We start from the raw sequence: 25290 nt of genomic DNA, 5'->3' as shown, positions 1-25290 counted from the left end.
AATTTTTCCAAGACATGGAAAGGCATAGAGATTAGAAACTACTTCTGGAGATGTGCTAAGTCCACAGACGAGCAGGAGTTGCAAAAAAATTTGGATCATATGGAGAAGTTAGGTGATGGAATAAATGAAGATTTGTTGTATTACAACATAGATAGGTGGTTCAAGGTCTACTTTAAATACCTTAGCTCTTGTGATAGTGTTGACAACAACATGGCTGAGAGTTTCAATTCCTGGATTTTGGGCCAAGGCACAAGACCATTGTCACAATGCTTGAGGAAATTAAAATCAAAATGATGAGAAGGATAGGACAACTAAGAGAGTTTTCTGAGACTTGGATAACAAACATCAGCCCAATGGCTTTGAAGGTATTGCAAGATAACACATCAAAGTCAATGAAGTGTACTCTTGAATGGAATGGTGAATATGGTTTTGAGGTTAAGAACAGCTGGGGTAATAAATTCATAGTAAATTTGAACACCAAGACTTGCACTTGTAGATCTTGGATGCTGAAAGGTATTCCCTACTGTCATGCCATAGCTGCACTTCATTTCAAAAAATTGGAACCTATTGACTATGTAGCACATTGGTACACTAAGGACACTTACCTCAAAACCTACAACTCATTCATTCAACCTGTTACTAATATGACAATGTGGCCAAAGTCAACCAATCCTCCTGTCCTCCCACCTGAGATTAAAAAGCTGCCAGGTAGGCTAAGGAAGTGTAGAAGAAAGGAGCAGGCAGAAAACAAGACAGGGAAAATTTGGGACAAATGCACTCAGTTTTGCGTTCTTTCTTTTACCCTCATCTCGTGTCGGTTCATAAGCTTTTTAACGAAAAATTCGGGTCTGTTGCGTTTTGCACCCCTAACGTATGCCCTCTTTTGTGATTTGCACCCTATCCTATTTTTTTTAATGATTTGCACCATAACCTCCTAGTTTGTTTGCAAAACAATAAAACTACCTTTGAAAAGAAAATCTACCAGGGTAAAGTAGGAAATACAAATAAGAAAAAAGGGAAATGACATAAATTTTAGAAAGAGCTCAAAAAAAAAAAAAAAAAGACGTTGGTCTCTTTCCAGAGCAAAACCCCCGTCACTGTGTACACCTCAAATGTTTAGATAAGGACATTTATCCTCTCTTTTTTTCACCAAACCTTAAGAATATGGACAAGCTTATATGAATCAGCAAGAAACATTTTTTTTTTTTTTACGGTCTATACCAATATATATCATTAAGGAATTCTTATAAGTTTACGGAGTAACAATGTGATGAACCCTACCATAAAAACGGGCAGGCTGGTTTGGCGAAGGAATGAGAGGATTATTTCTTGGTCAAGCCTGATTGCTAGAGGATTCAGCACAATGTTAATCCATCCACATCCTTTAAAATTTTCGCGGAAAATTGAATTGCATAATCATTCCTCAACTCTGTGATTGTTTGGGAATTGTGATGAAGATAACATTGCTAGTTCTTAGTGTGTGTCTATATATATATATATATATATATAATTTTAAATTTTGTATTACTATTATTAGTCATTTTTCCTAGAAATCCGACGCATATTAAGAAATTATTACCGTCACACATCTCTTCATATCCCTTGGTCTGTATGAGTACAAGAGATGGAGTAATTTTCTTAAAAAATATTACTCACACACCAGTACAAGTTCTTAAGACTGAAACTAGAATCCATCGTAAGAAGATCCCTACCACAGACCGAATCAACCTGCAAAAGAAAGAAGATAGTTATTGTAAAGAGTGTCAAGAAAATAATACATGTTGTAAAGATAAGCCAGAAATAAAAACTTTAACTGTAGAAGAAGAAGAAATTCTAGGAGAAGAGGATTCGTTAGAAAAAACTTATACTTTAATAGATATAGAAACAGAGTTATATAATTTTAAAACAGGAATAGAAAGAATAGGAGTGTTATATCCCGTATTTTGTACATTCGGATATTTCAAGGAAGTTGTGGTAAGTTAAGGGCAAGACTATTTTCCAAAATTATTTTAATATACAAGTTGTTTATTAGTATGGAAATATTGAGAAAGGCTAAGGGTAAAAAGGAAAATTCGCAAAGTGGTTCATGGTAATATTGAGGAAGGCTAGGGGCAAAACGGAAATTTCGCAAAAGTTCAAGAAGGTTCTAGCCAAGCCCCTCTTGGCCGTGTGGCATGGGTTCACATGGTATTAGTAGGAGCCGTATAAATATATATATATATATATATATGTATACATATGGAAAAGTGATGACAAAATAAGATAATTAGTCATCTTTGTTTTATTTTAAGAAACTTCAAGAAAAAGGGAGAAGGGGCATGTGTCCACATTCTATTTGATGAGGCTAATTATATATATATGGACAATTGTCTACATAATAAGACATGATCTTCCCTCACAAGTTTGAGAAACTTCAAGGAAAGAAATTGGAAGACCATTCGGCCAAGGGTTGGCCGAACTTGGCCATGGAAAATTTGGTCAAGAAAAAATATTTTCTTCTAGTATTCAACCAAGTGGAACGTCCCTAACAACATGGAGGAGTTGTTGGAGCAAGTAAAGCATCCATTGGGCAAGTTATGAACCCTAGCCGAGTGAAGAGATGTGTGGAGAAAGGTATGTGTTCAATCCTCTTTTATATGTGTCATGGATGATTTATGTATGTTGAAGTATGTAGAAATGGATGAAATTCTTGAAATATGTATGTGTATGGTTGTGGCCGAATAGGGGTGGTGTTGTGAAGATATGATGAATTGATTTTATTTAGTATTTTGATTGTTATAGTTGTGAATTCCATGATGAAAATGAAGGTTTGATAACTTGAAATGAAGTTGTGACTATTGTGGGATTATTGAAGAAATTAATATGACACTAGCATGGTTTCTTGTGTTTGTGAAGATAAAGTTGTCAACGTGTGGTTGTAGATATAATGCATGGATTTGGAGGTGAGAAATGTGTTGATTTTATTGAGTTTGGAAGATTGTAAGTTGGTTGTTGTGATTGAATTGAATATAAGTAAAATGTTGTCGAATTATGTAAAAGAAGTTACTAACGTTAGAATGTATTTTGAATTGATTGATGGAGTTGTTAATGTGTAGATTGTTGATGTAGTTCATGAATTTGAAAGAAACCAATGTGTTGTTGTTGTCCTTATTAAGTTTGGAAGATTTCGGATTATTGTTGATAATGTGGCCGAGTGAAATTCTTGGATTATTGTTGATAAATTGGCCGAGTTGCATTCTCGGGTTTGTTGTTGATGATTTGGCCGAGTTAGATTCTCGGGGATGGTTGTATTTACAGGGGAAATGCTGCCGAAATTTCGGCAGATTATAAATGAATTTGTTTGAAAGACTAAGACAAGTGTGTGACGATGTGTTTAATGATTATGTCAATTCTCTTGAATGTATACTAGCGATAGCGAGCTTGGACAATTAAGCGTAGCTAATAGGACGCGGAGCAGGTATGTAAGGCTTACCCTTTCTTTCTTTTGGCATGATCCTTATGAAACAAGCAGATGACGTATATGTATGATTTCAAAGAAATTCCTATTCTTAGAGCCACTAGGATGACTAATATTATGGATTTCCATAAGCTACTTCATACGGTTTTGATACGTATCTATGATTTCCGAAGCTCTATTTGATATGTTTCCGAGTCTATCTATGATTCTCATTCACTTCTTGATATGAGTATTCTCAATATGATCGAGTTATTATATGATTGGACAACGAGATGAGCATAAAGAGTTTTGTTTCTAAAAGAGTTCTGTAAGTTTTAATGTCCCTAACTTTTGTAAACGATCTCGGATTTGCTTTGAAACGTTCGTAATGGTTTCTGTACTAAAATGTCCATAACTTTCTCATACTAAACCGGATTGACTTGAAGCATGTTTATGATCCTTCAAATGTCGGTAAGTGTACGTATCTATCGAGTCTTGATTTATGTGCATATGGTTTCGCACTACTCTGCTCGTGCAAGCCTCAGTATGTCCTTCACTGCGTCCCGGGCCAGGTTCTGTTATCGTGCGCCTCCTTTGCATTGTACACCGCGTCCCTCATTGGAGAGCCGGGATCTGTTATATGTATATCTGTATATGATAATATTATGATATGGGGATGGCGGCCAGGATGGCATGTGATGATCTTATTCACCACGTCTCTCCCTAGAGGGTCGGGATCTGTTATATGCATATGTGATATATGATGTTGGCATATATGATGACTCCATTCACCGCGTCCCTCACTAAAGGGCTGGGATCTGTTATATGTATATGTATATGATGACATATGATGTCGGCACGCATGGTCTGCGTTTGGAAAGTAAACATTTTGGCACTCTGGATGATTTACTTATTTTCTGTACTTTTTCTGACATATGATATCGGTATGCATGATTTGCGTTCGGAAGATAAGCACCTTGGTATTCTGGCTAATGTACTTACTTTTGTACCGTTGTTCCGATTTTGGTTCTGTTTTCTGTATTTCATGTCTTACATACTCAGTACATATTCCGTATTGACCCCCTTTCTTCGGGGGTTGTGTTTCATGCCGCGCAGGTACACCCAGATGAGTAGAAGCCATTATAGAAGATGTTCCAGCGGAGTTGGCAAGCTCCATTTGCCCTGGAGTGTTGCCGGGTCAGAGTATTATGCTATGATGTCTTGTTCGAAGTTAGAGACTTTGCAGACAGAGTCGTGGGTATAGGACGTCAGTCTTGTAAGCGGCTCTACCAGCCGATGTGTCATTACGTATTATGTTACAGATTCTTTATGATTACAGTTCTACTTGATCTGAGTACGACGAAAAGAGAGTTTCTGAAAGATTTACTATGTATTTCATTCTTATTTGATTTAAAAGGCCAAAGAGATTATGTGTGTACTAAGGGTCAGAGGGTTCGCTCGGCCCTAAGTAAGGGTCGGGTGCCCATCACACCCTAACGAGATTAGGGTGTGACAATGAGTATTAAAGAATCAAAAAGACCTAGATAATATACTAAAAATACTAGATGAAATAGAAATTATAGGAGAAAAACCATTAAAACATTGGAAAAATAATAGGATTGTATGTAAATTAGATATAATAAATCCAGACTATATAATTAAAACAGCTTCGATTGAAGCAATAAATCAAGATCTAGAAGATTTTAAAGTACAAATAAAAGAACTATTGGATTTAGGAGTAATACGGAGATCTACTTCTAAACATAGATCTGCAACATTTATGGTAAGAAATCATAGCGAAATAGTAAGAGGGAAAGCGAGAATGGTAATAAACTATACAAGACATAATGATAATACTATGACAGATGGATATAAGTTACCAGACAAAACAGAATTAATGAATAGAATACAAGGAAAGAAAATATTTAGTAAATTTGATTGTAAATCACGATATTGGCAGGTACGAATGCATGAAGAAAGTATAGAATGGACTGCATTCACCTGTCCTGAAGGACATTTCGAATGGTTAGTAATGCCATTTGGATTAAAGACAGCTCCGCCAAATTTTCAAAGAAAAATGGATAGTATATTTGGAGAATACAAAAGGTTTGTATTAGTAGATGATATACTAGTATTTAGTAGAGATATTAAGGAACACTTCGGACACCTACAAACGGTATTTAGACTATTTGTAGAAAATGGAATAATAATTAGTAAGAAAAAATGGAATTATGTAAAAATTATATAAACTTTTTAGGAGTAATACTAGGAAAGGGTAAAATAAAGTTACAACCTCAAATAGCCAAAAAAGCTTTAGAAATGCCAGATAAGTTAGACAATGTTAAAGAATTGCAAATTTTTTTAGGAATAGTCATTTATGCTAGAAATTTTATAAAAGATTTAGGAAAAATAGCAGGACCATTGTATTCAAAGACTGGATCTAATGGTCAAAAACACTTTAATACTAAAGACATTAAATTAGTACAAAAAATAAAATAAAAAATAAAAAATATTCCCGATTTAAACATGCCTCTAGAAACAGACTATTTAATTATAGAAACAAACGATAGTTTTGAAGGATGGGGAGTAGTACTAAAAGCAAAACCCAATAAATATAGTAATAAAAATGAAGAAAATATATGTTCTTATCAAAGTGGTAAGTATAAAGAAAAATGAAATATGAGTAGTATAGATGCAGAGATTTTAGTTGTAATATATGTATTAAATAGTTTTAGACTATATATCCTAAATAAACTAGAAATACTAGTTAAAACAGACTGCGAAGCTATAGTTAAATTCTATCAAAAGATAAATGATAAAAATAGCAGTAGAAGACGATGGCAAAATTTCTTAGATACCATTTCAATTTATAATTTAAAATTTGAACATATAAAAGGAAAAGATAATAATTTAGCAGACCAATTACTGTAGCACTGTAGCAGGTCGATTACTGTAGCAGTACTGTAGCACGCGTTTCTGCTCTGTCAGCTGAACTTGTAACGTCCATAATTCTCTACTCCGATGTACTATCGACGAGCGGTTTGTTGCGTCGGAAACTAGACTCGACGAACTTCATTTTGGGCTTCTGTTTCACCTTAAAACACTTTATATGCTAAGAGATATTGATCCATCAATTTGGACCAAAATTTTCACACGAAACTTTACCCATCCTTTTTCCAAAGTCGTACTACTCCATTTCTTCCGCTCACTTCCTCATAAAATCTTCCGGTATACCTTATATACATCCTTCACTCATTAAATATACTTAATACTGCTCGCTCCTTATATTCCAAAGTGGTTTTACTTAACCATAGCTCAACGTACTTACGTTCAAATTTAATAAGTGCTTCTCCGAAAGTACGGGGTGTAACAGCACCACATCGGAATATGAAATTCTCGGTGGCTATCCTTCCTCCCGAATAGCTAGGCATTAACCACACTCCGGATAGCAAACCCGGTAGTGGCCACTCTTCCTCCCGAATGGCTAGGCAATTACCACACTAGGATCCATAGTGGCTACCCTTCCTCCCGAGTAGCTAGGCCAAACACAACAATAAAGTTCATAGCATAGAAGCCGATTCACAAATTATCTCAAAGTAGTCACACCATCAATAACATTAAAGTTCATTATGCCATATTGAAAGAATAAGTCATTGTTATAACCGATTTTAAACGGGTCAAATCGGAGTACAACATATTGGTGATTCCTATTTGTTTATTTTAAGGAGTCGCCACCTAATTATTTAACGGTGAATTAGGCCACCTAATTTATTAACTAAGGTAAAGCTAAACTAAACCTCTGTTAATGGTCTGCTTAATTAATGTGATTTTAGGTAAGGGTTCTTGGTTATCCTAAAGGGAAGGGATTAGGCATCCTTTAAGATCCGTTTAAACACGGTTACCGTCCAAACTTAAGTTAATTAATTAAGGCTAAAGATGCAAATATAGCATTTTAAATTTTTAAGAAAATAGCTTGTAAATGTTGCTAAGGTTTTAAATGAAAATATAATAATGCTATTTAAAATAAGACTTGTAGAAAGATAATAATTTGCATAAAAAAAAAAAACTTTAGTTATAAGTAAAAGATAGTGCGGGTTTGTACAACGTTTTATAAATATTTGAAATAACTCAAATGGCGAGCTATTAATTGATTTTTGCGGTTTAGGAGTATAGACAAGATAAATAAATAGAAAATAATTTTATAATCAGATTCTTTCCTATGGTTAAATTAGGGACTTGGCGAAAATAAAGACTTCGAAACATTGCTTCTTCAAAGAAATACCAAAATACTTTTATTATCATATAGAAATAATGCCCGTTTTCTTTCAAAGATATAAAATACTTCGTAAAAATGAATTAAAACATTTCCGTTACTATGTCGGAATAACGTCCATTTCCGAAGCAAAAAACAATTGAACCCGTTATTAGGCTAAATTATTAAATCTTTCAATACGTTATTTCGAAAGCAAATTCAAACTCTAACTACCCATTATTACTAAACTATCCCCACTAATTCCGCTAGGATTCATCTAAGCTAAGAAAACAAAACAAAATAAAGTGTTAGTCATATGATACAAATCAAATGCACAAAAGAAAATAAAGTAGACGGGACAAGATATAATCGAATGGATCGGCCCATTTTTTAGGGCCGCTGCGATCTGCTTCTGCCATTGGGCTTTGGCCCAAAATTCTTTTTTTTATGATGCGGACAGGGGTTGACACGAGAGGGATATCACGTTGGGCTTTAGCCCAACACCGAATGCGGAAGAAGACGAGTCCCTTGGACTCGTATGAAAAGGTCATGCATAAAAATGAAAGAAAAAGGATTAGTACGTAATCAATAAATAAAGCTAAACATATATAATGTAAATTCAAAACAGATCAGTGACTTGTATATATTATGTATATTTGAATATACTTCGTGTATACACATTCATACGGATGCTTAGAGGGTTAATATTGGAAAGCTTTTGCCCCCGTCTTCCCGATATTGCACAAGTTCCAAGGGATTTTCAGGAATCCCAGGCATGGCTAACACCGGGGAGGGTTCAAGCTTAATCCATAATGACCAACTAATCTCCCCATAAATGTATTAACTAAAGTATACTCTAGATATACACATATAAAATTAATCAAACATAGTAGACTTACAATGTACAAACACATAAGATTTTAAAGTAGGCACAGAATCACCACAAACAACTCGTGAAATTTCCTATAGCATACTAATGGAATGAAATAGACTTCAATTTAGGCCAAATATTAGTGTGAAACTTAACACACAAGAGATTCAATTACACAGTTGAACAACGGTATATTCGACCGATTCATGACTTATTCATTCGATTAAAAACGAATCTCAAAATGTCCCTATTACAGTAGTGGCACACAGTGGTAATCTCACATATATAACATAACCCTTAACATGACTTATGCCAACCTTCAGTAGCATTCTTGAGCATATTTTTTAGTTCAAAGCTTCAAACTAGCAGTATTTATGCTATTATATACTAAGCCTAAATGATAAAAAAAAAAAAAAAAAAAAAAAACTTTGACAGCTCATGTCAGCATAATTTACTCAGTATTTCACCAAAATAAGATGCAGGGAAACAGAGGGATAGGGAGACACCAGGCCATCAGGCAGGATACAACATTTTGGAGAATTAGATTCGACTTCACACATAGGTACTCATTTGTACAACAAAGGCACATACTACTTAATCTGCTTACACTATACTCTGAATCTTAGGGGGAGAAATACACATGGTCAACACAAAACAAAACCAAAGAGGGGTATGGAAGGGTTTATGTAGTCAAGGGAGGCATGCATTTTGGCTTATCAGTCTAAATGTGACATACATATGCTGGTGATGTTGCATCAAGATTAAAAGAGTTCCCAGTGAACACCCTACTGATTTAAAATACAAAAGAAGCAGACTAACATTCCTTTCCTTTTAGTTAGGGAAAACGACCAATAATTTTAAATTGTTGCAGTGGTCTCAAATGGTAAAACTTTATACTAAGAATATGTCATAGCCTAGGTTGTCCTAGAAGGACAACATCATTATAACTCTTCAAATTTTGCAATGATCCCAATTGAAACAACTTGCACGTTCATGATAACTCTATTGCATAACCACTGTTAGACTAGTGTACAGACTCCTTAACCACATATCTTAAAAAAAAAAATAACATATGCTTAGACAAAGATCTTGCTCAACAAACATACATATTCAGATCCTCATTCAAGATAAAAATGGAACTAAGACCATGTAATATCACCACAAATATGAATATTTATCCATATCAAACTAGATATACTTCTTATAGGCCTTAATCTCAACAAGTTGTGTCATTGTGAAATTACTAAACTATGTTAAATATTTACAGCATCATAACAGTGTTGTACACTAACACCAAACATGAGCGAATAATGGTCGAATACAGATTCCTAATAATCATGCTTGACTTAAACAATAGCACTTGACAAAAACAAGATCATTATGCCATGTAAACTAACGTATTATCACATACTTTGCTAATTGTCAAGTAAATTCACAAACAGATATGTTGATCTATTGACAATAACAACAGGAAAACATCCTAATACTACAAACTTAACTAAAATGTAAGCAGAACAGCAAGTAATCAACCAGAAACTAACTAAAAATAACTAAGGGGGGGGGGGGGGGGGGGGGGGGATCACCGTTCTTGGGTGCAGTGAACAGGTGCGGGGGCCTCGGATCTACGCTCAAACGCGAACGACGCTCGAATATTTTCGAATGCAAACCTCAACACACCCAAACACACGAAACAAAAGAAAGTTTTAAAACAAGAGAAAATAAACTGGACTTATTGGAAACTCTACTTAGAGATGATTTATAGATTAAACAGGACTCGGTTTTGAATGAAAGACTCGATTAGGAATTCTTGGTATCCCAGACACCGATCCAAAAACTCCCTTCAACACTGAGGATGGGGTTCCTTTTATAGAACCCGAAAACCCCCAGGTTTCATCCTCGTTTTCGTTGTAAAAATAAGTAGGAATGGAGGGAAAAATCCCTCCAAAACGTTTGAACAACCAATCACATGCGAGTATTTGAAATTGATAAGTGGACAAAACCCATTAAGGGTGTTCAGATGAAAGCAGAAAAAGAGGGGAAGAAAAAAATGTTACCCTCTTTCAACGGTTGAATCCGGATGGGGGGAAGGACGAGCCATTAAATCCCTTCCCCAAAATGGCAATGCATGGCCTGTGACCGTGAAAGGCTATGTGGATTTGCTGTTTTCGTCGGAGAGAGAAAGAGACGAAGAGAGGCGCCACTTGTTTGTTTTGGATGTCATTCTAACCCTAATGAAGGTTGAACAAAATTGGGCTGGTCGGGTTAAAGAGCATGTGGGCAGAGTCGGTTTACGGGTGTGGGCTGGGTCAGTTCGAATGGTGGGCTGATTTCGACAAATTAGGCCTTAGCCCAAATAGTTTTAGAATTAATATTTTGGGCTGCTTATTATTTTGGGTGCCAATGGGATGGTCCGAAAAACATTTGTTGCTGATTGGGCTCGGATTTGGACGAATGGGCTTCTAAATTTAAATGGAGGACCCATTTTAATTAGCTATATATTAACGCGTGCTAAAATATTACCTAATATAAAAATATATATTCATTAGTACTCAGATAAAAATAAAATTATATGATATTCGTAATAGTCGTGCGATAATATTTTAAATCTTAACAATAGGTAAATGCTATTGCTTAATTGTGCAAAATAAATGTGATGCACACATGAAAATGTTAAAAGTGATCGTAATAATAATAATAATAATAATAATAATAATAATAATAATAATAATAATAATAATAATAATAATAATTTGTTCCGACCAGAACAAGTCCAACAAACGCCCTAAAACGCCATCCTCGGCTAAGCGAGCTAATAACAGGACCACCGTCTGGTTATGAACAGTCCGCCTGGGTTAGTCCCTACCTAACCTTGAACATCATGCTTTGGCGTTGACCATGATGCTTTAAAGCATTATTACCATGATCCAGTAGTCTAGTGTGGCGTAATTCAACGGAATATTTAGCCTATAAGGATAAACATGAACTGAATTAAAATAATATTATACAAGGAAAATAAAAATTATACCTTAAAGATGGAGATTGTGCTCAGCAGAGAGAATTTATATGAACAAGCTGTTATTTATTTAGGAAAATTTTTACAAGGGAGAGAGCTGGAGAGAGCTTGTGCTTGGGGGATCCAAGACTTGCCTCTTAATTAAAGAAGTATGATCCTTTTATAACGGATCATGGTTACTAAACAACAAAATGAAAAAGTAAATGGCCGACAACATGATGACCCAAATAAAAAGAAAGACGAAAAGTAAAAAGGAAAAGTGGCTGAAAGTGGCCAAAGTGGAAAACATAATTATTACAACTTTAATAATTAAAGCTGCTTTATTAAAGCAGATTCTTTCTTTATAAAAGAAGCCGCCTAGTGGCGGGTCCCACCAATCACTTCATTGGTGACTTGCCCTTGTCTTTTGTGGTGCTGGAAGATTCTTCCGGTTGGCTAAGAAATTGAGCCTCAAATTTTTCGAAGTCTTCTGTATTATCTGGACTCTGGGATTCCCCTGCTAAGACCTGTGTATTATAGTCTTCCTCTTCTTCATTTTCATTGTCAGTGGTATGACCAACAGATGTCATTGATATATCCGACATATCTTCCATATTAAGATGCTGCATTAAATTAGATTTAAATTCTTCCATGTAGGTGGCTATAAGTTGTTCTGGGGGAATTGCTCCTTTCTTCATTTGGATTTTCTGAGAAATATGCTCGAAAGGACTGGGAACTTCTTTTTGTCTGGAGTTAATGGAGTCCTTATAATGTGCAATAGTATTTTTAATCTGATTTATTAAATCTTGTCCTGGGATAGTACCATCCTTTGATTTTTGAAGTAATTTTTTCCAGAATTTTGTATAAAAAATCCTGTTTAAGCAAGGCATATTTTGCGGGGTATAACCCACTTCAACTGACCATTTCATGATCCATGGAATAGAGAATTTAATGAAGAAATGCATATTAGAAATTTCTTCAGAGAAAGTAATATTATTTTCCAAATCTATTAATTTTGGAGAAACATCAACCCATTCAGTATATATAAACTTTTGAAGGGTTCTGGTAAATTCTTCACGGTTGGACCATAATGGATCCACCATTGATAAAATCAATTTGGAATGCCCTGTTTATAAACATTGGCACAGATTTTTATAAACCAAGAATGTTTTTTATTATTATTCTCGTATAAAAAAGCTTTATTAAAGCTTTCCACATAGTCCCAATAATTAAATTTAACTGGAACTTTTTATTCTGGGTGGATATAATGCCTGTCCTTTAACAGACTTATTCTCCATTCATTTGGAGAAATGGTATTTTTTATGATAATTTTTGAAAAGTTATAAACTTTCTTGGTATTAGCCGGATAAAAATGTTGAAATTCAGCTGATCCTGTATTTGAAAGGACCATTTCATAATGCATCCGATATTTATAAGTCGGAGTAGCGTATGACGCTGTATCAAAATACCTTTGCATTATTTGCCAAGGTTCCTCTTTCCATTGGAGGTCATTAATTTCAAGGAGAATTATTAACTCTCGTTGAGTATTTTCTTCATATGAATCAGTGTCCCTATTATTATCGATGACGAGAGCACTGGAGTATGATGGAGGCATATTATCCCCTTTTTTCTGTGCTTCTATGAAAGCCAGATATTCAGCATAAGTGATTTGCTTCTGGGTATTACTAGAAGTTTCTGCAATATTGTCGGCTATTAGTCTCTTGTTGCCCATTTGGGCAAGAACAGTGCCTCTGCCCGTTCCTTTTTGTCCTCTTCCCCTTCCTCTAATGAGGTGTCAATGTAGGTCATCCTGCAAATGGGAAAATGACAGTTATGAACTTAAATATTCTCTAGTGAGAAAATCAGGGAGACTATTATCTGTTCCCTTTTTATAATGAATTTCAAAATCAAATGGTGCTAAAAGGGCTTGCCATCTGCAAACATTTGTTTAGAGACATCGTGTTTGCAATCTTTGTTAAACATAAATTTGGCTGCTTGGCAGTCAGTTTTTATTAAAAACTTTTGGTTATATAAATCACCTTGAAATTTAAGAACACACTTTACTATAGCAAGAATTTCTTTTGCTACAGTAGCATAGTTCTTTTGACTATTAGTCCATTTGCCAGAATAAAACTGGACTAAATATTCTTGTTTATTATTTGGAGAAAGCTATTTAAGTATTCCTCTGTAGCCAATATCAGAGGCATCAGTTTCTATAATTTTTTGCCAGTTAGAATTGGCTAAAGTAAGACAAGGAAGATTATTAACTTTTCCCTTGATTTTTTGAACTGCCTGCGTATGAGCATCAGTCCAAGGTTTTGGAATCTTTTTTAATCTATCATATAAAATAGATGTGTCTTGGGCCAAATCTTTATAAAATGGTGAAATATAATTTAAACTTCCAAGAAATTTTTGAAGTTGAGTTTTATCAGTAATAATATCAGGAAATTTAGAAGCAAATTCTATACTTCTATTAATAGGAATAATTTTTCCCTTTTCAATATTATGCCCTAAAAATCTGACTTTTGTTTGAAAAAGTGACATTTTTGGTTTAGATATAACCAAACCATTCTGAATAATAATTTTCTTGAATATATCAAGATGTTTGAAATGCATTTCAATAGTATTTGAAAATACTAAAATATCATCGATATAAACAGTGATAAAGTTGCTATAAGCCATAAAAATATCATTCATAATCTTTTGAAATTCTGAAGGGGCATTCTTCTGTCCAAAAGGCATGACATTCCATTCAAATTGTCCAATTGGAACATTGAAAGCAGTTTTATATTTATCTGCTTCGGCTATTTGGATTTGCCAATAACGTGATTTTAAATCAAATTTAGAAAATATGATCGTATTATGAAGGCGATCCAGTAAATCCTTTTTATTAGGAATAGGATATCTAATTCATTTTAAAACTTTATTAAGGGGTTTATAATTTATAATCAATCTTGGAAAACCTCGTTCCTGTTCAGCATGTTTATTATCATAAAAAGCTGTGCATGACCATGGAGATTTCGAAAATCTTATTAGAACCTTTTGTAACAGAGTAGAAATCTCATTTTTACATAATTCCAAATATTCAGAATTCATTTGACATGGTCTTTCTTTAGTAGGAATATTATTTTCAGAAAAAGATTTTTCATATGGAAGAGTGATAATATGTCTTTTCCTGTCCCAAAAAGCATTACGATGATCACTACAAATTTGTAAAGAAAATTAATTTTTTATAAATTCAATCTTTTCCTGTAATTTAGAATTTTGTAAAATATCTTCAATTTGAAGAGTATAAATTTCTTGTTTAAGAAAATTAATTTGTTGATGTTTATTCATCAACCTATCTTTGATTTCATTTAAAATCCTTGAAAAAGGTTCAGTTATAAACTGGACTTTAATAGGTTTTTCATCATAGGTTCCTATAAAACCTTTGTCATCCATCCATTGAATAGGAAATAATTTATGGATGAATGGAGTTCCCAAAATAACTTGGTTTGAAATATCTTTTACCAATACAAAGCTTTCAGGAATACAAACTCTGTCTTGACAAATATAAGCTTTAGGTAGTTTATAAGTAATACCCATTTTTTGGCCACTAGCAAACCGTAAACTATGAGTAGTTTTTTGAAAATATTTTGAAGGAATTAATCCTTCTTGAATACAACTTAAATCTGCTCCGCTATCAACTAGAGCAGTAAACTCTTTATTGAAGTTATAATCTATTAGAAGAGTCATTTTTATAAAAAATTTGAAAGAAGTGATAGTTTCTAATTTTATTAAAAATTTAGAACTGGGATTACTACTTTCTCCTTCCTCCGTAGTAACTGCTTCTACGGTGTTATCAACTGGTATCTTCCACCGTATTATAAACCGGTGTTTCTATGATTTGTTTTCCTTTCCCTTCTAATTGCGAGACCCGATAATCTAGAGTGGTCTGGTGTCTCCTCAGGGCGGAAATTTCTTTCTTAAGGTTATAAACCTCTCTTTGTAAGTCTTGGGTGGTTGCCGGTGTACTTATGATATTCCGGCGTTCTTGGAGGAGTTTCTTGACTCCAGCCATAGTATAAGGTCCTGTAGGTTCTCTAATTTCTACAGCAGTTGGTTCTTCTTGAGGCTGCTGTTTTGAACCTATTTGGTCTATAATTTGGGACCTCAGATTGGGATCCTTAATATATTTAAGGAGGTCAAATAGGTTATTACCGTCTAGAACATGAATACTTTTTTCACTAAATTGGAAACAAGTTTATAAAATTCATCATCTTCCTTGGTTTTGACACAAGGTTTCCCTAATTGGCATGGCTGACATTCATCTTCTGAACTAGTTGAGATATAACTGTCACGACCCAGCCTCGTGGGCCGCAACTGGCGCCCTATTTGGACACCCAAATAGACTTACGTGCCAGATTAACATATCAAAGACTTAGTCAAACTTAACATACGTCATTTTAGGCAAATACTGAAAACAAATATCGTCATAAGCGGTCGCCCGTACGAAAACATCATATCAAATCCAGTAAGCTGGCGGAATAGACATCGCCCAGATATACACACATACAAACAGATTGGGCCGTTTTGGCCATAATAGTAAACGGGGCCGCATTAAGACCCAAATCATAATCACAAACAAACAAACGTGACCCATGACCCACAAATATGACTACAGGCCTCTACAAAACATAACAGAACATATGACGGGACAGGGCCCCACCGTACGCAGATAGTCATATATACAGAATGTATATAACAGAAGGTATGTACCAAAAGTATGAGCTCCAGATCAAAAGAAGTAATCCGAGTGGCAGAATATGTGTCCTATACTGGAGGATCACCAAAACGATCGTCCGTACCTGCGGGCATGAAATGCAGCCCCCCGAGGAAAAAGGGGGGTCAGTACGAAATATGTACTGAGTATGCAAAGCATGAAATATAGAAATCCGAATCATAACCAAAGTGGGGAGTACAGAGTACGGATACAGAATGGGTATATCAAAATCTGTACAGAAAGTATGTGTATATATATCATGCAAATAAAAATCATGCATAAGGTTCAGGAACGTGGCCGCCACTTCGACGCTGGCGCCACAACACATCATACTCCAGAAAGTTTCAAATCCCTGTACAAATCTCCGAACATATCATATCATCAGAACATATCATTTCATCCGAACACACCGTATGCCATATCACATCATAACGCCGTATATCAGCGGTACCCGGCCCTATGGCGAGGTCTCGGGAACTGTAACACATCATACTGCCGAATATTACATAGTGCGCACGATCACAAAACCGGCCCGGGATCCGGCGAACGACATGATAGTAATGGGCACGAACGGAGTAGTGCGGAAATCGTATGCATATACATATTTAAATGAATTCCAAGACTCGACAATTAATTACATATTCATACTGATATTAGGAGGCTCAAGATAAACATCGAGTCCATCGGAATTAGTATACAAAAGTTACGAACTTTCAGATTACAGAACTTTCGAAAAACACATCATAGGTCATTTTCTGAAAATTTAGTATCATTTACATTAAGGAGCTTTCAAATAACATTATCGAGTACTTCAAAACGGAGCCTCAAATCATATGCACATATTCAGAATATACATATTCAAACTTAGGCCGTATCAAATATTTTCCAAACCATGTCCGAAACGTATCGACTAATATTTAAAACATCATAAGTATGTGGTAAGTCATATGGAATAGTTTCATGGAAATCAAAGACATAGGCAATCCTAGTGGCTCTAAGAGTAGAATATTTCTTTGGAGCATACATATATGTCATTCAGTTATTTCATAAGGGTCATGCCAAAAAGGGAGAACGATAAGCTTTACATACCTCGATCGCTCACTACCAAATCTCGATCACTTACCAAACAAATCCCGACTCAAGTCTCGGGCTCTCCAATATCTACAATAATATTATCAATTTCCAAAAATTAGCTACTAGTACTTAGAATTTTTAATTCTAATTAGTATTTGTATACCGAAATTTCGGCAGCACCTCCCCTGTAAATTCAACATCCCCGAGAATTAAACTCGGCCAAATTCATCAACAACCATACCAACAATACCAACAACCAAACCAATAACATCAAAAACCATTTAAAATGCATTCCAACACTAGTAACCTTCCTTTCAACATAATTCATCGACATTCAATTCAACTACGAATTTTTCAAGCCACTATCGATACATACACATTCATTACCAATTCAAGATTATTCAAAAGCATTTCAAGGCATTTCATACCATTCTACAAAATATACAAAAATTCCACCAAGACTAGAATTCATCCAAAATCTCCAACTTTCGACACAACATTCACAACACATTATTCATCTTCCCATTTCATCGACGACAACCAAAATTTTCACTTTAACAATTTCATTCCCATAATTACATAATCTATAATAATATCTCATATTTCCGACAACAACTTAACCACAAATGTTTCATGCCAACTAGAACTAGAGTCCTTCCATTTGCATTAAGAAGCCATTACAACACAATTAACACAACAAATAAAATTTTGATCATTCCTCTCCATTCACCACCATTTTTGGCCACACACCCATATATCCATAGCACAAAATTCTCATACTTTACATTCACTTCCATATACTACAACATATATATATAATTCTTCAAAGCTAAAAAGAGTAGAATTATTACCTTTTTCCAAATTCTCTTCTTTGAAAACAAAAGCACTCTTTTGTTTCCAAATTGGTATCACATGGAAGAGGACCTTGAGCTTAGTACTAATTCAACAAGGGATGAATTTTTGGACTAAATATTTGAGCTCCAAATTTTATTTTATTTTTCTTTTCTCTTTCTCACGGTTGAATGGCCCTTTTTTTTTTTTTTTTTTTTTGTCTCTCAATTGTTTTCTTGAATGATCAAATGTGTAGAAGTTTCATGGCCCTTCCCTTTTATTCACAAATCTTGAATTTAATTTAATACATGGGCTTGGCCCATTTCTCTTGCCTTGGCCGGCCAAGCCCCTTAAATGGGCCTCCATTTATGACTTTTTTTTTCTAGCCCAATTGCTTGATTAAATAATTTGTAGTTCACGAAACTAATTTCCAAAATTCCAATTTTTGCCCTTAGCCTTCCTCGATATTTCCACATCAACATTTCATGGTCAACACACACATTTTAAATAGAAATCAATTTATGGCCTTATTTCTTACAAGTCAAAATTATTTCGAACTTCCCGAATATGTGAAAATACGGGATATAACATCCTCCCCCCCCCCCCCCCCTTTAGAACATTCGTCCTCGAATGTTAAATTAGCCTTATAGGTCTTATAAACATTTTGGGGAAGGTTCTTTATATAGGCAGCACATATAAATCATTCACTAATCAACATAACCAAATACGGAATTTAAATTACCTGAAGGTATAGGAAACAGGTGAGGGTATTTCTTCTGCATCTCGTCCTCCGCTTCCCAGGTCATTTCTTCTCTATTATTATTTCGCCACAAGACCTTAACAGAGGGTACATCTTTGGTGCGTAATCTCCTCACCTGACGATCCAGAATAGCTACAGGTTGTTCTTCATAAGACAATTCCTCCGTTACCTGTATATCTTCTATGGGGAACACTCTGGAAGGATCACCAATACATTTACGAAGCATTGATACATGAAATATCGGATGTACTGCCTCCAGATCGGATGGTAAGTCTAGCTCGTAGGCGACCTCGCCTATCTTCCGAATAACCTGATAAGGCCCAATATAGCGCAGACTGAGCTTTCCTTTTCTGCCGAATCTCATTACGCCTTTCATAGGCGACACTTTTAGAAATACCTAGTCACCAATCTGGAACTCCAACGGTCGACGTCGCCTATCTGCATACGATTTCTGTCGACTCTGAGCTGCTAACAACCGCTCCCGAATAAGTTTCACCTTATCGACTGCTTGCTGGATCATATCTGGACCAATCAACTTTGTTTCACCCACATCGAACCAACCAATCGGAGATCTGCACTTTCTACCATATAGGGCTTCATACGGTGCCATCTGGATGCTGGAATGATAACTATTATTATAAGCAAATTCAATAAGCGGTAAATGATCATCCCAGCTGCCTCTGAAATCAATAACACAGGCCCGTAGCATATCCTCCAGCGTCTAAATGGTACGTTCGGCCTGTCCGTCGGACTGAGGATGGAATGATGTGCTAAGACTCACCTGAGTCCCCAATCCCTCCTGAAATGACCTCCAGAAATTTGTTGTAAACTGAGCACCTCTGTCGGTTATAATAGATATAGGAACTCCGTGAAGCCTTACTATCTCTTTGATATACAATCTGGCATAATCCTCAGCCGAATAAGTAGTCCTGACCGGAAGAAAATGGGCTGATTTCGTCAGTCTATCAACAATAACCAATATAGAATCATACCTGTGTGGAGTGCGCGGTAAACCTGTAATGAAATCCATATTGATTATCTCCCATTTCCAAGCTGGGATTTCCATTTCCTGTAACAATCTGCCAGGCTTTTGATGCTCGATCTTAACTTGCTGGCAATTCGGGCACTGAGCAACGAACTCTGCAATATCTCTGTTCATACCGTCCCACCAATATAAACATCTGAGATCATGGTACATTTTTTTGGATCCAGGATGAACAGAATACCGAGCATGATGTGCCTCTCCCATAATCTGTCGCCGCAGACCTGCAACGTCAGGCACACATAACTTGCCACTATATAGCAATACCCCATCAGGTGACATCTCGAATTGGGTCTTTTCTTTATCAATGGTTGTATCTCTATAATGTACCAGAATAGGATCCTCGAACTGACGCTGTTTTACCTCTTCCATAATCGATGATTCAGCAACTTCTCGGACAGAAACCCCAACATTTCCAGAATCGGCCAAACGGACCCCAAGACTGGCTAACTGATGAATTTCACGAACTAATTCCTTCTTCTCTGACTGCACGTCGGTCAAACTGCCCATAGATTTGCGACTAAGTGCGTCTGCCACAACATTAGCTTTTCCAGGATGATACAGAATATCGACGTCATAATCTTTCAGTAATTCGAGCCATCTTCTTTGCCGCAAATTCAACTCCTTTTGCTTAAAAATATACTGGAGGCTTTTGTGGTCCGTATAGATATCAACATGGACCCCCATATAAATAATGCCGCCATATCTTCAAAGCATGAATAACCGCGGCTAATTCCAAATCATGAGTGGGATAATTTCTCTCGTGCGATCTAAGTTGTCGGGAAGCATAAGCTATAACTCGACCGTGCTGCATAAGTACACAACCTATCCCAATACCAGAAGCATCACAATAAATAACATACCCGTCTGGGCCCTCGGGAAAGGCTAGAACCGGAGCTGTAATCAATTTTTCCTTCAGCAACTGGAAGCTGCGTTCACAAGCGTCGGTCCACTGAAATTTTGCTGCCTTCTGAGTTAACTTTGTTAATGGTGCCGCAATAGAAGCAAAATTTTCCACAAATCTTCTGTAATATCCAGCCAATCCCAGAAAACTGCGCATCTCAGTCGGTGTCATAGGTCTAGGCCAATTCTGTACAGCTTTGATCTTCTGTGTGTCAACTCGAATACCATCTGCCCCGACGACATGCCCCAAAAATGCCACTGAGGTTAACCAGAATTCACATTTGGAGAATTTAGCATATAATTTATGTTGTCGAAGTGTACCAAGTACGGTCCGCAGATGATCTGAATGCTCCTCTGCTGATCGGGAATAAACCAGAATATCATCAATAAACACAATTACGAGCATATCCAGAAACGGCCTGAATACCCGATTCATTAAATCCATAAACACTGCTGGAGCATTAGTTAGCCCAAAAGACATCACTTTGAACTCATAATGCCCGTACCGGGTCCTGAAAGCAGTCTTTGGAATGTCTGCCTTTCGTACCCGCACCTGATGATAGCCCGAACGCAAATCTATCTTCGAAAAATATTTAGCACCCTGCAACTGATCAAATAAATCGTCAATCCTGGGGAGGGGATATTTATTCTTGATAGTCACCTTATTCAGCTGTCTGTAATCAATGCACATCCGCAGTGACCTGTCTTTCTTTCTCACAAATAATACCGGCGCTCCCCAGGGAGACGTATTGGGCCTGATAAAGCCCTTTTCTAATAGATCTTTCAACTGCTCCTTCAATTCTTTCAATTCTGCAGGTGCCATTCTGTAGGGAGGAATAGATATAGGCTGGGTATCTGGCAATACATCAATGGTAAAATCTATCTCCCGTTCAGGGGGAAGGCCTGGAAGCTCGTCCGGAAACACATCTGGAAATTCATTAACAACCGGAACTGACTGGAGAGTAGGTGTTTCTGCTTTAGTATCATGGACTCGAACCAAATGATAGATATACCCTTTCTGGATCATCTTCTTGGCCTTGAGGTATGAAATAAACTTACCCCTCGGCGATACTGTATTTCCTGCCCATTCTATAACTGGTTCCCCTGGAAACTGGAAGCGAACTACCTTTTCCTGACAGTCAACATTAGCATAACAGGAGGCTAACCAGTCCATACCCATGATAACATCGAATTCCATCATATCTAATTCTACCAAATCGACCTTAGTGCAACAGCCACATATAATCACAGAACAATCTTTATATACCTGCCTCGCTATGATAAAATCCCCAACCGATGTAGCTACCTCGAATGGCTTTATAGGTTCAGGTGTTATCCCAATTTTATTAGCAACAAGGGGAGAAATATATGATAAAGTAGACCCTGGATCAATCAATGCATATACAGCTCGAGAGAAAACCAATAATGTACCTGTGACCACATTTGGCAACGCCTCCTGATCCTGTCGGCTAGCCAATGCATAAATGTGGTTCGAAGGACCGCTGGAATCAGAAACCCCGCCACGGCCTCTGCCGCGGCTCGCTGGAGCTGGCATACCTCGCCCCGCAGGGCGCATAGCTGAAGGAGTAGAAGACGACCCAGCAGCTGATCTCGTCGGTTGAGCTGCACCACCAGAACCACCCGTCAACGGACAGTCTCTCATAATATGGCCCTGGCGGCCGCAAGAAAAACAGGCTCCTGTAGCTCGGTAGCACTCTCCCGGATGAGATCTCCCACAATAAGAACACTGGGGCATGGGTGGCCTAGACTGACTGGGACCTCTGCTCGTCTGAGAAACTGAAGCTCTGGAACTCTGGCCCGCTCCAGAATACCCTGTACTGCCAAATTGTCTACCTGTAGACTGTGTACTTCGGCCTGACGGATGAGGATATCTACTAGACCGCTGCTGCTGAGGCTGCCCGCCTCGAGACTCTCCCGAATACCCAGCTGACCAAGCCCGCTTGGGCGGCCTCCTATCACGATCTCTTCCCGACTGATCCTCTCTATGCCGATCCTCCATCCCTTGCGCATAAGCCTGTAACCGGGCAATGTCCATATCGGTCTGCGATGCCATCGCCATACAGTTGTCAATCAAATAGCGATCCAACCCTATCACGTATCGGTGCATCCGATCAGCCATCTCAGCTACTATGGTAGGCTCATATCTAGCCAGAGAATTAAACTCCAAGCTGTACTCCCGGACACTCCTACCTCTCTGCCGCAGCTGCAAAAATCTATCAACTCTCGCCCGCCACAACTCTGGGGGAAAAAAGTGGCTGAGAAAGGCGGCTACAAACTCGTCCCATACGGCCGGTGGATCATCCTCGCCTCTGGACAGCTCCCAAGACTCGTACCAATTTATCGCAACATCTCGCAATCTGTGTGAAGCTAACTCGACAGACTCGGTCTCGGAAGCCCTGACCAGTCTCAACAAGCGCTGCATCTCTCGGATGAAATCATGGGGGTCCTCCTCGGGCTTAGACCCGTAGAACTCTGGGGGATTACAGGTCAAGAAATCACGGACCCTCAAACTATCACGCCTGTCAGCCTCATCACCCCCTAGCCCGCGTCTGCGAGCCTGTCCTGCTACTAGTGTCGTCAATAACTGCACGGCCTCTCTCATCGCCCTGTCCTCCGCCCCTGGCTGAGGAGATGGAGGCTCGGGCGCTAGAGTCTCTGGAGCTAATGGTGAAGCTGCTCCAGGCCCCTCTGATGATGATGGTGAAGCGGAGTCCGCTGACTGCGGCGCCGTATCAGACGTAGTCTGAGAACGAGTCCGAGTAGCTCTCTGTGCCTGGCTGGTCTCTCCTGCCACTGCTTTGCCCTTCTGGGCCGCCGTCGCCTTCTTCGGAGGCATCACTGAAAAATATAACAGCCGGTCAGAAAAGAGTCATCCTAATAGCACAGCTCTATCGCACGATCTAAGATTCAAAGAAAGGTAACACCCTAAATGTCCTGTAGCTTCCTGTTTATAGAAGTGGTGCACAACACACCGATAAACAAGACTCTACTAGACACGGCCTGTAGACATTCCGAGGAAAAACCGCTCTGATACCACTTCTGTCACGACTCAGCCCCGTGGGCCGCAACTGGCGCCCTATTTGGACACCCAAACAGACTTACGTGCTAGATCAACATATCAAAGACTTAGTCAAACTTAACATACGTCATTTTAAGCAAATACTGAAAACAAATATCGTCGTAAGCGGTCGCCCGTACGAAAACATCATATCAAATCCAGTAAGCTGGCGGAATAGATATCGCCCAGATATATACACATACAAACAGATTGGGCCGTTTTGGCCATAATAGTAAACGGGGCCGCATTAAGACGCAGATCATAATCACAAACAAACAAACGTGACCCATGACCCACAAATATGACTACAGGCCTCTACAAAACATAACAGAACATATGACGGGACAGGGCCCCGCCGTACCCAGATAGTCATATATACAGAATGTATATAACAGAAGGTATGTACCAAAAGTATGAGCTCCAGATCAAAAGAAGTAATCCAAGTGGCAGAATATGTGTCCTATACTGGAGGATCACCAAAACGATCGTCCGTACCTGCGGGCATGAAACGCAGCCCCCCGAGGAAAAAGGGGGGTCAGTACGAAATATGTACTGAGTATACAAAGCATGAAATACAGAAATCCGAATCATAACCAAAGTGGGGAGTACAGAGTACGGATACAGAATGGGTATATCAAAATCTGTACAGAAAGTATGTGTATATATATCATGCAAATAAAAATCATGCATAAGGTTCAGGAACGTTGCCGCTACTCCGACGCTGGCGCCACAACACATCATACTCCAGAAAGTTTCAAATCCCCGTACAAATCTCCGAACATATCATATCATCAGAACATATCATATCATCTGAACACACCGTATGCCATATCACATCATAACGTCGTATATCAGCGGTACCCGGCCCTATGGCGAGGTCTCGGGAACCGTAAAACATCATACTGCCGAATATTACATAGTGCGCACGATCACAAAACCGGCCCGGGATCCGGCGAACGACATCATAGTAATGGGCACGAACGGAGTAGTGCGGAAATCGTATGCATATACATATTTAAATGAATTCCAAGACTCGACAATTAATTACATATTCATACTGATATTAGGAGGCTCAAGATAAACATCGAGTCCATCGGAATTAGTATACAAAAGTTACGAACTTTCAGATTACAAAACTTTCGAAAAACACATCATAGGTCATTTTCTGAAAATTTAGTATAATTTACATTAAGGAGCTTTCAAATAACATTATCGAGTACTTCAAAACGGAGCCTCAAATCATATGCACATATTCAGAATATACATATTCAAACTTAGGCCGTATCAA

At 37.5% G+C, this 25290-nt stretch overlaps 1 protein-coding gene across 1 annotated transcript; it reads left to right on the top strand.

Annotated features, from left to right (window-relative positions):
- The first annotated feature begins 353 nt into the window (after positions 1 to 353).
- On the top strand, positions 354 to 9103 carry LOC132612066 (uncharacterized). The gene is made up of 2 exons (XM_060326410.1): positions 354 to 708; positions 9042 to 9103. The coding sequence occupies exons 1-2, from the start codon at positions 354 to 356 to the stop codon at positions 9101 to 9103; spliced, it is 417 nt and encodes a 138-aa protein (XP_060182393.1).
- Positions 9104 to 25290: the final 16187 nt, after the last annotated feature.

Source organism: Lycium barbarum, chromosome 9 (genome assembly GCF_019175385.1).
Source record: "Lycium barbarum isolate Lr01 chromosome 9, ASM1917538v2, whole genome shotgun sequence".
In the NCBI taxonomy this organism is placed as follows: Eukaryota; Viridiplantae; Streptophyta; class Magnoliopsida; order Solanales; family Solanaceae; genus Lycium; species Lycium barbarum.
This window is presented reverse-complemented; position numbering and strand designations above follow the sequence as displayed.

Bases quoted from the DNA above. Each gene is read 5' to 3' on its own strand.
- LOC132612066 (XM_060326410.1), top strand. From the start codon at position 354: ATGGCTTTGAAGGTATTGCAAGATAACACATCAAAGTCAATGAAGTGT. The intron at 709-9,041 runs GTAGGCTAAGGA...AATAAGATGCAG, and splicing joins TGAGATTAAAAAGCTGCCAG to GGAAACAGAGGGATAGGGAG.